Source organism: Eubalaena glacialis, chromosome 12 (genome assembly GCF_028564815.1).
Source record: "Eubalaena glacialis isolate mEubGla1 chromosome 12, mEubGla1.1.hap2.+ XY, whole genome shotgun sequence".
Taxonomy (NCBI): Eukaryota; Metazoa; Chordata; class Mammalia; order Artiodactyla; family Balaenidae; genus Eubalaena; species Eubalaena glacialis.
In genome coordinates, this window is record NC_083727.1 from 10,598,748 (window position 1) to 10,614,795 (window position 16,048).

A 16,048-nucleotide genomic window follows, 5' to 3' on the forward strand; every position below is an offset into this window, starting at 1 on the left:
CTGATGCTCCAGGTCTCGCTACCCTGACATAAATCTATAGTCCCAAAGCCCTGACATTCCGAAGGCTGTTCAATACAGTGAAGGTAAATGAACTGAATTTTAAATCCTTCATGATACTGATATTATAAAGTCATTTCTTTAGGAGAAAAATCACTGTATGATACCCAAAATAAAATCCAAATTAAGATCACTTTCTCATCAATGTCACAGCACCTAAGAACAACCTTCAAGTACACTGACCTTCCACATAAATTAGTGAAATGTATAACAACACTCATCAGGAAATTTTCAGTTTGGATACATTATCATCTACTCTTCAAATTGTTAGATGATGCACTTTGATGGATATAGTCTTTCTGCATAGAACTGCAGGCATTATCATCTACTCTTCAGATTGTTAGATGATGCACTTTGATGGATATAGTCTTTCTGCATAGAACTGCAGAGGAATAATGTAGCCATTCAATTTAATTTCCACTTTGTAAAAACATCAGGAGTCTATGATAATTCAACAGGGAAAATTATGGATCATATGTTATATTTACTCTTTGTATCTTAGCACCAAGTGGCACTCAGTAAGTATTTGTTCATAACAGAATTAAATTTTGTCCCTGATACTTTTTTTTTTTAAATAAGTATTTTAATTAATTAATTTATTTATTTTATTTTTGGCTGTGTTGGGTCTTCGTTTCTGTGCGAGGACTTTCTCTAGTTGTGGCAAGTGGGGGCCACTCTTCATCGCGGTGCGCGGGCCTCTCACTATCGTGGCTTCTCCCGTTGCGGAGCACAGGCTCCAGACGCGCACGCTCAGTAGTTGTGGCTCACGGGCCTAGTTGCTCCGCGGCATGTGGGATCTTCCCAGACCAGGGCTCGAACCCGCGTCCCCTGCATTGGCAGGCAGATTCTCAACCACTGCGCCACCAGGGAAGCCCTGTCCCCGATACTTTAAAAAATCTTAGCATAAAAAAGAAAAACTGTTCTTCTCTACATATTTGAGACAAGCCCTTGGCATTCTCAGGTTTTACATTCCCTGTTTTGCCGGTTTGAGAGCAGACCTAAACTTCCATGATATGTAGAATAAATTATAATCTTGCTAAGGACCAAATCTGAACCATATATTCAGTGAAGTTGAAGCAGATACAGAAGCAAGTTACTTAACTAATGAGAGACCAAAGTCTACCACCCAGAAGCTCAAAGAAGCCTATTTTTAAAGTTTTGAAACTTTGTTCCTTTGCAAAAAGTACTTCCCCTAAAAAGCCAGTCGTTTTTGAGGACCATGAAAGTGGAAAGGTCTAAGAGGCCGAAGAAAGGAATGACTCTTGGCCCGAGAACAGAACTTACTAATATACAGGATGGAATATTGAATGGGTCAGTGGCTTAGTTCCTATGGCATCAGTCCCCCATAGGTTCTATCGGTAAACCAAAACCAATTCATGTAACTGTTTACAAGAGTCCCAATCAGTACATAACTACATTTCTGAGGGAAATTACAGTGGAATTCACAAAATCTATACATCTGCACAGGTCTCAGTTGATATTCTCTGAACATGTCTGGGATCTAGTGTAGTTTAATAAGCTATTCAGTGGTGCATAACTGATTAGGCAGTATATTTTCTTTTAAATTCAAAGCTGCACAGCATTCTGCAGCTGGGAGGGACCAGGGGTCACTATCTGATGGAGGCAGGGACTTGTCCTCAACCACACCCTGAAGCACAGCAGGGCCAGGCAGAGAACAAGAACCCAGGCCCGCTTCACTACACCAGTGGATAGACAGGTGGGGAAAGAAGAGGTGCCACGTAAGGATGCTACAGGATTTACAGAGATGACCTCAGTGACAACCCCGCCCAGCAGGCCACAGTACAGATAAGAAAGCTGAGCCCCTGCCAAATCTCAGAGAAAATGAGCACTGAAGCCTACAAATCAATCAAAAGGTCTGCCCAACTCCAAGCCCACAATCTTTCCCTTACATCAGGATACCTGGCAATATATTCATATTCTCTCATAAATCCTCATAATCACAGAAGTAAACTAATATACAACAAGGCGTGTCAGCTCCCTTAGGAATTTGTCTGCTTCTTCAGAAAGATACTTACTCAGCAGTAGCAATGTTTTACATTTCTATTTCCAAGATCAGTTATAATTCATTGGGTAAAGTAAACTTATTAAAAATACAAACAGGAAGCAGATACGTTAAAGGATAGTAAAATGGGTTTATAGCTTGTACATATAAATACATGGTCACTGAATCTTAAAATTTGCTTCTTAAAATTTCAGAAATTATATGCCAAATTCTAGACAAATTCTAGAATTACCAAGCGTTTCAAAATTAGACTATGAAGTATGGTGAGTGGTTTCATTTCTCAGATGCTCATCACAAAAAGAAACAGGAGATACTAACAATTCTGGAACATCCTCCACTAATCACCAATGCCTTGCTTTCTGGAAGGTTTATTTCAGGACCCAGAAGCAGTAGCTGAATTTACTCCTCAGCCAGCATACATTATTTAAACAGTTACCAAAAATACTCTAGCAATCTAAGTATCTTCCTAAATCTGAGCAGACTGTTTTAACTTTTTTCCCAAGAGCCTGGATAATGTAGAAAGCTGAGAAAAAGAAAAAGAACCACTCTACATAAATTTCAGAGAGATCATATTTCCCTTCTTTTAGTTATCATTTTCTGTAGTAGAGCTCTATTTTGCTCTGGCACCGAGCCAGCAATTGATTGGTAGCAACGGAAGAGTCACTAGCTCACCTCAACTATATCACAACAATCTACAATTATTTGTTTTGCCAAAATCTACTCCCCTACCCAAGAAGACTGCTGACCCACATGGTTGCTATTTGCACTTTGTTTAAATGAGCCAGTTCTAAGTCTACCACCATGCCAAAAATACCAAGCCCAGGTACAGGGAGAGCAGGCTTTAGCAGGATGTCTCTGGCCTGAACTGCACACAGGAGCAGCAGTGATCCCCACACCCCGGCTATCATCTGGGTCTGGCACACGGCTGATTAAGAAAATGGGTGCTCAATAAATATTTGCCAATTGATAGTCTGGAGTAGATATTTACCTAACGTACACCTCACAGCATACACAAATGCTAAATGCTTATACCTTAAGAAGTAATTGTTGCTTCCCGGCACAAGCTCTTAAACCACAGTTCACTTTCTCTGTGCCCTCTATGGAACCTGGTGTTAAAGTACATAACTGGTCATATAAAGATGTGACTGGGGCTTCCCTGATGGCGCAGCGGTTGAGAATCTGCCTGCTAATGCAGGGGACACGGGTTCGAGCCCTGGTCTGGGAAGATCCCACATGCCGTGGAGCAACTAGGCCCGTGAGCCACAGCTACTGAGCCTGCGCGTCTGGAGCCTGTGCTCCGCAATGAGAGGCCACGATAGTGAGAGGCCCGCGCACCGTGATGAAGAGTGGCCCCCGCTTGCCGCAACTAGAGAAAGCCCTAGCACAGAAACGAAGACCCAACATAGCAATCAATCAATCAATAAATAAATCTTAAAAAAAAAAAAATATGTGACTGCATATCAGCATCAATAGTAACCAAAATACGATCCCAATATTTTACACACAAAAAGCCTGTTCACGAGAAAGACTAACCAGATTCCAAGAAGTATCCCTTTGCAGCTGCCTCGAAAATTTAATTAAGAGACCAATCATCTTAATTTAGGAATTTTTCCACCTGCAAAGAATTTTTGCAGTTTTGCAGAGGACTACAAATTAAAAACATGAGGGGGGAAGCATAAATTTGGGGCACAGAACACTATGAAAAAGGACACAGCAGCACGTGGATTGGTTGTTTGCTCTGGGTTGGGGGGGGTGAGATGCCCCAAAACTTAAAATACACTTTTTAAAAAAATTATCATTACAATGGATTTCCACTAATAGTAGAAAGATAAAACCAATAATTTTTTAAAGAGGCTAACAATGCAAAAGATGAGAGAAATAAGGGGAAAATGATCATGCTAACAGTTCATTTCCATATCCTATTATCTAACAAAGTCCCAGACTTCTCTCAACAAAGTATCTCAAACCTTTAAACAGAAAGCCTTCAAAAAGCTGCTTTTCAGCTGTTAATGACATAACTGACAATGAAACAACTAACCTACACAATGCACATTTCCAAATTGACAAAACCTGGGAAGACAACCCTAAAGCTAGAATTGGAAGTAATGAAGTAAAAACAAACAAACCAAAAACACCATTAGTGTTCCTCTGAGGAAGGATTTACTCATAAACTATGAAGTGGCAAGATTAATGGTTATAAAAATAAGCTTATTTTACTTACATGTTAATAACTAACGATTTTAAATTCTGACACGAAGAAAGGGAAGAAAAACTTTTTTTTTTTTAATTTCAATTTGGGAGGATGAAAACGTCCTGGAAATGGATGGGGTGCACAACAATGTGAATGTACTTAATGCCACTGAACTTTATACCTAAACTGGTAAATTTTATGTTATGTATATTTTGCCACAATCAAAAAAATACACATATATATAACTTTTTTAGCATCCCATACAGAAGAAAAAAAAAACATGGCCTAGAATTTTCTCCTGGATTTCATCAAATATGGCTTCCCTTCCAGAGTCACCTAATAAGGAATGACTTCTCGTCTGATTCTCAAGTTTCATCTTTCATCAAGGCCCAAGGAGACACTGAGAAGTGCATCCTACTGAATGTAGTTAAAGAGGCCAAATCTAGTTCAATTCAAAAGGACTGCCCTGCTGTGACAGATGTACTCCAGATTCTGCCGCCATCTACCAAAAATAAGAGAGTCTAAGGGTAAATCAGATATACTTAAGATTTTAAGGCTTTAGTCTCTTTCCTAGCAATAAATATCATTCAAGAAACAAATCAATTTCATCATTAGTTCACCTGTCAAACTCAGTAGCCTTCTAATATCCTTGGCACTGACCCATTCAGAAGTGGTTTTAAAAAAAACCGGCTACTGGATCCTTCCTGTTCAATTAAGTACATCTAAGGAAACAGTTTTCTTAGAATTAGTCCAAGTTAAAGACTTTGAAAATAGAACATATTTGCTGAAAATTTACTGTGGAAACACATATTTTACTTTGATAAATTCACTCATTCAATTAACGTGAATTGTTAAAACTATTGTATACATATATCAACAATTCCATTCACTCCAATGGCATAAGGCAAAATAAGTGGACAATAAATGATACTTATGTAATTATACCTAAGTCATTTTCTTTTCATCAGATTTCTAAGAGAAAAAGTCACTAACATATACCAAGATTTTAGATCAAAATTAATTCACTCAACCACTCAATTAAACCAAAAAGGGCCACTTAAGTCTTACATAAACAGCCTCCAAACTGGAAAAAGCAATACTGTGTAATAGTTCTACATCTACATAAATATACCCTTGGTGGATGAGCAGTTTTGCCTGGTAGTTTCCCCCAACACCACAGGGAACTAGGACTTGGGATTCCTCAGCCTCAAGCATGCATACACAGCAACTGTGCAGCTCTCCTTTACATAGCCACAGAGAATCTGCGCCGATATCCTGATAAAGAAAGGACACCTCTGAAAAGGCATATGATCAAAATCTACCCAATTCCAACAAGGCCTAGGATGTGGATGTGGTCCTTAAGTATAAAGAAGATTGTAAAATGTCATAAATTTTTGTAATATTCATTTTGAAAATCTAAATATCGCAAAAATATTCATGGAACTTGAGGTTTATTAATACTCGTTTTGAGCCTCCATAAATCTGTTGTTTTAAGTAACACACAAGAGTTCTTTCAAACACAAATATAAGACTCAAATTTATACATCTACACACAGCCCAAAATGAAAGTGACACAAGTGAAATTCTAGTTCCTTTTCCTCAAATATGGATCAAAGCACACAGATCCATTAACCGAGCAGTATCGGTCTCCTGTAGAGTAGGAAGAAAAACCTCTCCATTTAGGACACTAGGCAAAAAGCTAATATATTTTCCTATGTCAATACATCCAAAATTTACACTTCCAAGTCAGTTTTCAACATAAGTAGCAAAATTTCATAGAACCCCCAAAAACTTTAAATGAAACTACTTTCTTCCTAGGAGAGGATGGGGTTAAATAAAGGAAATGATCATCTTTTTGGTTTGCCTGTCACACTGGTATTTATCCTAGGGAAATTAGTAAGTTCCTATTACATCAGAAGTCATTGTTTTAGATACACCCTGCTCCAAATTATAAAGTAATAAAGTCCATTAATAAGAAATAGAACCGAAAATTCAACCACATTCTGTTAACACCTGTTTTCTTTAAAATGTGTCTATGCCTAATAAAACTACCAAGTGAGTTTTATATTAAGAGACTTCCTCTACATTGTCTTACATTTTTTAAATCGGTTCTCAAGCCAGAATTAATACTATTTTTATACCAGAGTGAAGATGTTACTCTCTCAGTTCTAATGAAAAAAAACGATATTTAGAGGCTTGTTCATTACTACAAGTGTCTAAGTGTGATTTGGAATATTTCCATATCCACAACACAATTCTAATACTTCTGATACAACACGGCATGGGGAAAAATGGAACAAGTATAAAAAGCTTTGCCAAAAATTCATTCCTAAATATAGATAAAAAACAAAACCAAAGAAAAATGAGGGAATAGGGTTTCTCATCATAGATGCAAGGTAAGAATATGTTGCTCCCTGGAATAAACTTATCGATTTTGTGTTAATATAAATGTAAATTTAAGTGATAGCTGTCTTACAGAGTAGTGGCCATTAAAAAACAACAACAACAAATTGCCAAAAGTAAGTACACAGAAATCAAGATCACCAATGAAAACAATTTTAAGCTATGCATAATTTCATTCCAAATAATCCAAAAAATCAGACAACTATAGACATTTTTGTTATATTTTCTTTGTTTTTTAAATGGTAAGCCTTTTCTATGAAACAGTTGTCAATTCCACCTCTTCTGACGATGGAGCAGCTGGCCAGCCATACCTTGGCAAATATATCAATTTAGGCCACAAATATTTGTTTACAAGATTTAACATATCACGTAGGGTAAGACTGCACTGAGCGGGGAAAGTGGGGAGTGCTATAATGTATCTTATACAAATTTTAAGGTAATCAGGAACCAGCCTGTAACTTCCTGCTTTGTAAGTCAGCTAATCACTTTTCTTTTAATGGTAAATAAAGCTTTTTTAAAATTACATTGTATTACATTATATAAAACTAAAGTTAAAATAGCATTAATGAAATTTAGCACAAATGTGGACATCATAAAATCTTAGTTACGTGAGCAGACCTCAGTATTTCTTTTGAGATTGCTTTATCTGAATACTTTATCTCACAGAAACCCACTAACAAACTGTATCGCAAAATGCCTTATTTCACTTTTTAAAAAGACCCTCCCGTTACAATATATGCACATGTTTTGTTCTCAATTACAAAAACATTTGCCACCCAATGTAAACCATTCCTAAAATCAAAAATGAAACTAAATGTGTTAAAAGCCACAAGAAAATTTAATAGTATTTCATGACCTATAGTTATGTAGTAATTTAATATTCTGGACAAACGACTGTTCCTTAGGATAACTGTCACAACAAATACTAAATAATACCAGCCTTCCAAAAAGAAAAAATATAAAAAAGAGACACATTCCACATGTTAAACGGTAAGGTACCTAAAAGAAATCTGTGAATCTAGGTCACATGCCCATCATTTTCCTTCCCCCTCAAAAATAAAAAAGCTATTCCCAAGGGTCATACTGAGGACATAATGGATTCACTCTCATTCCAAGAAAACAACATACTTAAAATGATTGGTTCCATTACGAAAAAATACCGTAAAGCAACACCGACCTACATCTGCCTCTATCATCCTGGTTTCTAGTTTACAGAGATGTGAATTCTAAACTGCCCTTTAAAAGGAAGTTGACAAAGCAAATCTTTTTAAAATTACATGGGTTTATTTACACAAGGTTTTTCTATGTTTTTACCTGTACAAATCAAAAAATAAAAATTGAAATCCCAAGTTTTCTATGAAGAATAGGAAAACATATTATTATTAAAAGTAAAATTCCACTAAACTAACTAAAGATTAGAAAGGAGTGGACACCAATGTCCTCAGCCTGGGATTCACATGATTATCTGTTAAATTCAGTACTGCATTCACTCTGACAAGTCTCTCATCTAAGATATGGTTATTACTAAAATACACCTTCCTAAAATAAATGAGCTGAGTAAAAATATATATTACAACCGCCATTATTCCTTTCTAACATATTTTAATGCTATGAAAGTTTAAAAAATTATAATGTCTATGAAAGAAAAATTATTTGGAAGAAACATACCCAGCACAACTTGCATGCAATATAGTTTCCCTAAAACATTGTGTGAGCAGTTCAAATAAGGTTCACATTACCTAACCTAGGGGGAAAAATAATCAAGGGGGAAAAAAAAGATTCCTGGGGGCATTTGCTTCCAAAGCAGAAGCAAATATAAAATGATTTTTAAAATTTTGCAAGAACACCCATTTCTTCCCTTTTAACTAACTGTTGTCTGCAAAAATTATTATATAGTTTCCTCACTTCATGTTTTCTTAAACATAATGTCAATTCTAACTAAAACTCCTCATCTACAAACAGCTTAAAACAATCAGAATTGTTAAAACACAACTTACTAGAAATATAGATTTACTCTTGTTATAAAGCTAATTAAATACTACTAAAAGATGTTGGATATCAGAATCTTGACATTTTTAATGCTATAAATTTTAATTTTACATTAAACCACATGTGATGACATAATTCAAATTTTTTCCATGGTTTAATCCATAAAGGGTACTTTTATAAAAGCTTTACAAATCCAAAAATTAGTAAAATTCTTGGTTTAATTATTTTTCAATTGCCATATCCTCACCCTACAGTTAAAGTGAATGGCCATGCTGAGACTGTCAGAGAGCTGAATTTTGTAAATGCCCAATCCTGGACACCAGCATAATGTTTTTATGTATTTAATCCTCTTATTAATAACTATGATGTATAATAATTTAAGCTTTAAATAATATCCAACCTTACATCTGCTTGTAATAGAGCTCAGTTATTATTTGTGGCAAGAATTTTTGTGACTGTACTGCTCAGCACTTCTATTTACATCAGCAGTGCTAAATGCCCAATGGTGAGAGGGGAGCCAATCAGATGGCAGATTAGATGTCAACTCAGAGGCAGCTGTCTGGAGACTATTACAGCCAGTTTACCTCCACAATTCAAATTCCAAACCTTGCAAAGGAGATCAAGTCAAGTCTTTAGGCTCAGCCTACGAGCAAGAAACAGCAAGAGTGCAGGACACTTCCTAACAACGCTGCAGGACTTGGGTGACAGGAAATTAAAAATCCAAATAAATCCGATCCAAAAAGATCAATTTGCACTGGTCTGCTACTTCCCTGGGTTCGCTGAATAAAATGTACGCCTAATCCACGATCAAAATAAGTTCAATTCAACCGGAATGCGTTCCTTTAACACAGCCTGTCTGTTGAAGGTGACTCCTTTCAAGCAGCCTGCAAGCCAAATAATGGATTTCCCGTCTATTCTTAGGAAGGGATCGATATATTTTTGGATTTTTTGAGCTCCACATCGTTGTAAATGTGGGTACTACTGCTGCTACTAAACGCTCTAACTCAAAGCCCGCACCGAATATCCCCGAATGGCTAGGCACAACTACGAAACACGCACCAGGCTGCCACAAAGCTAACCTATTTTTCCTGCCTTCACCTTGTGAGCTAAGAGGCAACGCAGTGTGGCCGGAGGGAGGACAAAGTTCCTCATTCTTTTCCCAGTTCTCGCTCATTGTTGGCGCTAACCGAGACGAGGGGGTCAATATTCCTCCCCAGACCCTACTGGCCGGGAGCGCCTATTTTGTTGAAAGAGCTGCCCGAACGGTCCCCAGCGCCCACACGGCTTCCCCGCGGCGCGGGCCCCGACTCCCGCACGCGCGGCTCGGCGCCCGGGGCGGGGTGGCGAGGCGGGTGCCCGGCGACCGGCAATCGCGGCGCGCGTCCCGGGCCTCGGAGAGACCCCCTCCCCAGGCCCCGGCCCCCGCGCCGCGCCGTCCGACCCTGTGCGCCGCCCGGCCTCGGAGGGAGGCAGCCGCGAGTTAAAATGGCTTTGGGCGCCTCGCCCCCGCCTCCCCCGGCAGAAGACGCAGAAAAAGTACGCGGAAAGAAAGAAACTAGGGTTCGCGGCGCGCGGCGAGGCCGCCGCGGCGGAAGCAGGCCCGGCCGGCGCGGGGGTTACCTGGGATCTGCCCATGGTCGGGCCGGGGGTGCCGGGGCTCATCGCCGGGTGGCTCCTTTGTTGCGCGGCCGCCCAGGCCGGGCTGGCAGCGGCGTACTGGGCGCCCATGTCCTTGCCCAAGCCCATGCCCGCGGCCGCCTGCTGGCCGCCCGCCGCCGCCCCCGCCGCCGCCGCCTGGGACTGGGGCTGCGACGGCGGCGGCGGCGGCGGCGCGCTGGGGCTGCTGTAGTCCGGGTAGCTGCCGCCGTAGCTCCTCATCATGGGGCTGGGCGAGGTGAGCAGCTGGTTGAGGGTCGGGGTGGCCCCCGACGGGTGCTGGTTCTGCCCGGCGAAGCGCTGGAAGCCCCCCGCCGCCGCGCCGGCGGCCGCCTTGCTGAGGCTCGCGGCCCCGCCGCCCCCGGGGCCCATCATCATGCCGCCGCCCTGCTGCCGGGGGGAGCTCAGCACCCCGTACCCCGAGGACGAGCCCCCATAGCCGCCGCCGCCGCCGCCGCCGCCTCCTGCTGCTGCTGCCGCCGCCGCCGCCGCCGCGGCCGCCGCCGCCACAGCTCCCGCTCCTGCTCCTCCTCCTCCTCCTCCTCCTCCGCTGCCTCCTCCTCCTCCTCCTCCTCCACCGCCGCCGCCGCCGCCGCCCGCGCTGGGCCGGCTGTAGCCCGGATAATGGTTGTACTGGCTGTTGGGGTACCCTTCGTGGGAGTTCTGCAGGGGGTCCATGCTGTTGGGGGCTCCGGCGGCAGCTGAGGCGGAGTGCATCATCCCCATCCCGGGGCTTTGTTGTCCGCCATGTTGATCAAAGCAAGGCCCAGCGCGGCCGCCGGGGCCGCCGCTAGCTGGGGCAGCGCTGCCATAGTAATTATTAAACTCCGAGACGGCCGCCGGGCCGCCGCCGCCGCCACCGCCGCCGCCGACGCCGCCGCCGCCGACGCCGCCGCCGCCCCCGGGCACGGCGACCGGCTGCTGCTGCGCGCCCAGGGCGCCCAGGCCCGGCTGCTCGTAGCGGCCGCCCGCCGGCTCCCCCATCTTGGGCGGCGCGTCGTCCTCGTCGCCCGGCTTGCTCAGCAGAGGCTGGCCCGGGGGGTCGGCCTGGCTGCCCCCGGCACTGTCCTTGGCCCCTCCATGTTGCGGCTGCTCCATGTCGGGACCGGGCTGAGCCGTGCCACTGCCCGCGCCGCTGAGACTGTTGTTGGGAATGGGATGCTGCCGCTGCTGCTGCTGCTGCTGCTGGAACTGGCTTAGCTGCTGTTGTAGTGCGTGGTGGTGGCGGTGGAGGTGGTGGGCATGGTGGTGCAGGTGGTGGGCATGGTGGTGGTGGTGGTGCTGCTGGTGGGGCGGTGCGGCGGGGGCTTCGCCAACGGTTTTCAGTTTGTGGTTGGGGAGCAGCCCCGTCTCCATGGCCGAGCCCGGGCCCGCCGAGGAGGAAGAGGAGGACGCCGCCGCGGAGGAGGAGGAGGAGGACAGCGCGGCGGCGCTTCCACCCTCCTTGAGAGCCGTCTCGGAGCCGCCGCTCTTGGCGCTGTTAGCGCTGGCGGCGGCGGCGGCGGCGGCCGTGGCCGCCGCGCTCGCGTTATGGGCCATGTTCAGTTCGTGACGGGGGTGCGGGGGGTGGTGGTGCACGTTATTCAGGCCGCTGCCGTCGCCGCCGCCCCCCAGCATGGGTCCCGGTGCCGCCGCCGCCGCCGCCGCGCCGCGCGCGCCTCCAGGTCCCGGGCCCCGGGCGCCGGCCGCGGCCCGGGGGGCGCCCGCCGCTCGCCGCTGCCAGCCCGCGCCCGCGCCGCCGCGGCCGCCGCCGCTGCTGCCCGCGCGGCCATGATCGCCGCGGCGTGGCGAGGCCGGGCGGGGGGCGGGGGGGGAGACAATAAAACCCACTTTTTAGTCAGCAGCCCCTCCTGTGCGCATCCACACGCCCCGACGGGAATCGAGCGAGCCCCCTCCCCCTCCACAGGCCCCGCCGGAGCCGAACCGGGAGTCACGCCTTACGGTCTGGGCCTGTTCTCGCTGTGTGATTTCATGGTGAAAGTTTTTAGTTCAGGTTTAAATGAAACTTTTCTCTTTTCCTCTCTAACCCGGATATGGGTAAATACACGACTGACTGAGCCTATCGGGCCCAGCATGGCATGAGAGGGAGCCGAGCGAGCCCGAGCAACTATTATCCACTTCTCTCTGATTACTCGCGCGCACTCGCAAAACGCGGACTGGACTCGGCCCGGGCCGCGGCCGCCGCCGCCGCCGCCGCTCGCCCGCCGGGCCCTGCGCCCGCCCGGGCGCACCCTCGCGGGCACCGGCGGCCCCGGGCCGGGGGCTCGGGCGGCGCCGTGGGGCAACTGGAGCCTGCACTTTCCCCTCGTGCCTCCGTCTCCTTGCCAACCGGGCGTTCGCGTGTTTGTTTTCACGTCTAAAAGGCCCGATACAAAGGTGGAAAACGAGTCTGACGAGCAGACAAAAGAGGGAGAAGGACTGAGGAACAAAGTTGTCCGCTGGCCTCAAAGGTTACGAGGAGCCGGCGGAGAAAGAAAATATTTGGGCAATCTGTGCAAAAGTACTGCCTCTCCCAAGAGTTATGTAATTTTTCAGAATGTTAGCCTCTCTCCCTTGATTTCGGGCCATCAGCGTATTTCCCACAACTTCTTCAAACTGCAAAATTAGGAAAGCGTTTAAGTGAAGGTTAGCACATTCCAGGAGCGCTGTGCCCTGTACACAGCAGGTACTCAATATATGCTTATTATTGACTGCACCTGCCCAAAGATAACGTTGATATAACTTCTTTTTAAGGCGTCTTATATGTGTACGTAGGCTTATCAATAAAAACACGAAGTAGTCCCAAAGGAGCATTTTTCCTGCAATGCACTTGTCTGTCTTCTCTCTGAAGGGAACGTCCTCAAATATGTAGAGTGATGCCTTATGCTCCCAACAACTTGCACGTGGAAATTTAACTATTGGCGCCATAATAGCTAAGGTTTATCTCTTCATACATCTGTATGACGCCTTTCACCCTATTTCAGAGGTTATGTGCACAATTAACCCTCTTGATATGGGTTCATTTCTAAGTGATGTGAAACAAAACTAAAAGAAATACATGTTATATTTAATAAACATAAGATCAATAATGATAATAAATCCGTCAAATCTAATCCTAGAGCAAAAATGTTCACGCTTTTTTTTTTAAAAATACTATCCATTGTTCTATCACTTTTTGATGCTTTAAATGTTTTTATTATTGTGAATTTGTCACCTGGTAACATCTTGAATATCTTCAAAAGCAGGACTTCTTAACCTGAATAATAGCTCAGTTGTACTAGTGTACTAGTGTGGACTCAGTTTTCATGGCGAGAAAGCACTTGAAACCAGAGCTTTCAAGAAGTCCTGCTAGCTGAAATGATATATATGATTTTGGTAGAATGTAGCTTTCTAAAATCATCTCATTCTTCAGCTTTCCATAAAGGCTGTTTTAGATTATTTCAACTGCAGTGGTTATTTTTGTTTGCTTGACCGAGTGTAAATATGTTACATGACTAAATAGAAAATGATAGATGTGAAAAACTGGTGACTGATTGGGGGAAGGGGAATCAGGTGCACACCCAAGGGTCATTATAGAGTGTAGAAACCACACATTTGCATTCAACAAATTGCAAACAACTGGAAAACAGGAGTTATATCATCATGTGTAAGAGAGAATAACAGAACCGTAAGGTAAATTCATGCCAAATCATTCATCAGTTTTTGCCAAGAGAATACTACATCTTTGTTAGTGTGCCTCTTTGACATTTTCTCCTGCATTTTCTCCCTTTATATATTCAAATACATACTAATTATATGATTATACCACATAAGTTGAATTTTTAAAGTTTTTCATATGCAAATATAAATATAAGTGTTTTGTGTATATGTGTTTATACATATATTCTAAAATCCATTACATATGTATGCTTTTAAACATTTATAGTCAAACTAAATATATACATATAATCATAAAAATGCATTTTTTCAAACTGATAAAATACATCAAAGTCAGTTCGTACAAGTGTAGCTGTATTTTGTGGCTTATTTTCACAACTAATCCTAAAAAGGGAAAATGAGTCACCAAGTTCACCTCTGGCCCTTTTAAAAAATTTTTTTTTCATATAGAAAAATCATGAAACTTAAAAAAAAATTAGGTATGTAGGTCGAAATCTCTTTTAATTCCTTTTGCTTCAGCAAGTCAACTAGAAGATTGGAGCCAAGAGGCTATGAAATAGAGGCCCCCAGCACAATGAAATCAGTCTGCTATAAAAGGCGACACATGCCAGTTTCTCCTCCCCAATGGCAGATGCCACACCCTAAAGCAGACAGAAGGCACTGCAGTCTGTACGAGAAGCACAACACACAAAGCCAGCAGGACTTGGTTTTGTCTCTTAAACCACAGAGAATGCTAAAATACCTTTTTAAAAGCGTCTTGCTGAAGATAAGTAGTGGGCTCCTGTTTATTCAACTTAGGCTTCTCAAACACACCTTCTCGGACAAACAAAATAAAAGCCTCTTAACAGTTTCATTTAAAAATCCAGGACTTAAATGAAATCACAGTTGTCAGGGGTCTGTTAGAAAGTGATGAAATAGGTTCACAATTTCACAAAAGCACGACTTGAACTATAAATTATGGTTTCTATTGTGTCAGTTGCCTCAATTATCCTATATGGCAATTCTACAGTATTTTTTTAATGTAAAATAAAATACTAGAAATCACAGCGTCCTCTTTTCCTAAGGAATTTTTTATTTTTACACCTCTTGCCTAAATTTCAAACCGTGATGACAACTTTAATAAGTTACTCTAGCCACGAAGGAGCCCAGGAAGTGAAGGCCCAAAAGCTGCAGAGTGGCCTCGCCACGCCTGCAGCCAAACTGCCGCTCGAAGGTTGCCCCACACCTTCGTGTTTAGCCAGAGGATCACCCATTACTTTGTTAAACATTACTTTTTGGCTACAAAAATGGGGTTGGGTTTGGTGAGGTTTTTTTAACTATATGAAAAATTAATATTCAAATACAATAACCTTTGAATAAGTTTTAGGGCAGTGAATAAAAGGCTCTTCAAACTTGCCCACTTAAAGAGGATTGAGCCAGATGGTAGTTTAAGAATGCCACGGTTCTGTTCTTTTTGCCTCATCGTAGCCCATCATCCTGTTTGCTTTAAGATTAGTCCCCTTTTACTGTTCTGGTTATTTATTCGATAACTGAAACTATCACGATTCACTACCCATCATATTTCTCAGTATTCTTTACATCATTTGGAAGCAATTTAGAATAAAGCCCTGTCAAGGTTTTACAAGTAAGAACTATTAAAGAATAAGGCTTTGGATACTTGCTTTCCTTTTAGATTTATGAGAAATGCGATGAATGGAGCTAATGGGATTTCCCTACTAATCTTGGTCAGCGACTTTAAAGAGCACTAAACAATTGTCCTTTTCACGTCTCTGATTTAGACGTTGGCAGTGAATAACTAAGTAAACGCAAGATACGGGATGTAGCATTTGGCTTGAAACAACTATGCAAATTTAATAGTGGCCCATAAGTTTAGGATGCAAAACAATTAGGATTTGAAAAAAATCTAGGCAAGAAAAAATTTAAATAAATCTGGGGACCCTAACAATAGCGCTACTATATTTACTAAGAATATTATAGTGGGGATAATAAACCTCGATGGGGATAGGGATAAACTACACTTTTTTTTTTCAACAAACTTATCTAGAATCTACTTTGTGACATTCCCTGAGAATAAAAAGATAAATATTACCTTC

The 16,048-nt window shown here is 43.1% G+C and overlaps 1 protein-coding gene across 1 annotated transcript in view; it reads right to left on the reverse strand.

Annotated features, from left to right (window-relative positions):
• Positions 1 to 12,091, reverse strand: part of ARID1B (AT-rich interaction domain 1B) — a 405,190-nt gene extending 393,099 nt beyond the window's left edge. Inside the window, 2 exon segments of the mRNA XM_061207638.1 lie at positions 10,284 to 11,980; positions 11,983 to 12,091. Of these exon segments, the coding sequence (XP_061063621.1) occupies positions 10,284 to 11,980; positions 11,983 to 12,091 (1,806 nt within the window).
• Between the last annotated feature and the right edge of the window lie 3,957 nt (positions 12,092 to 16,048).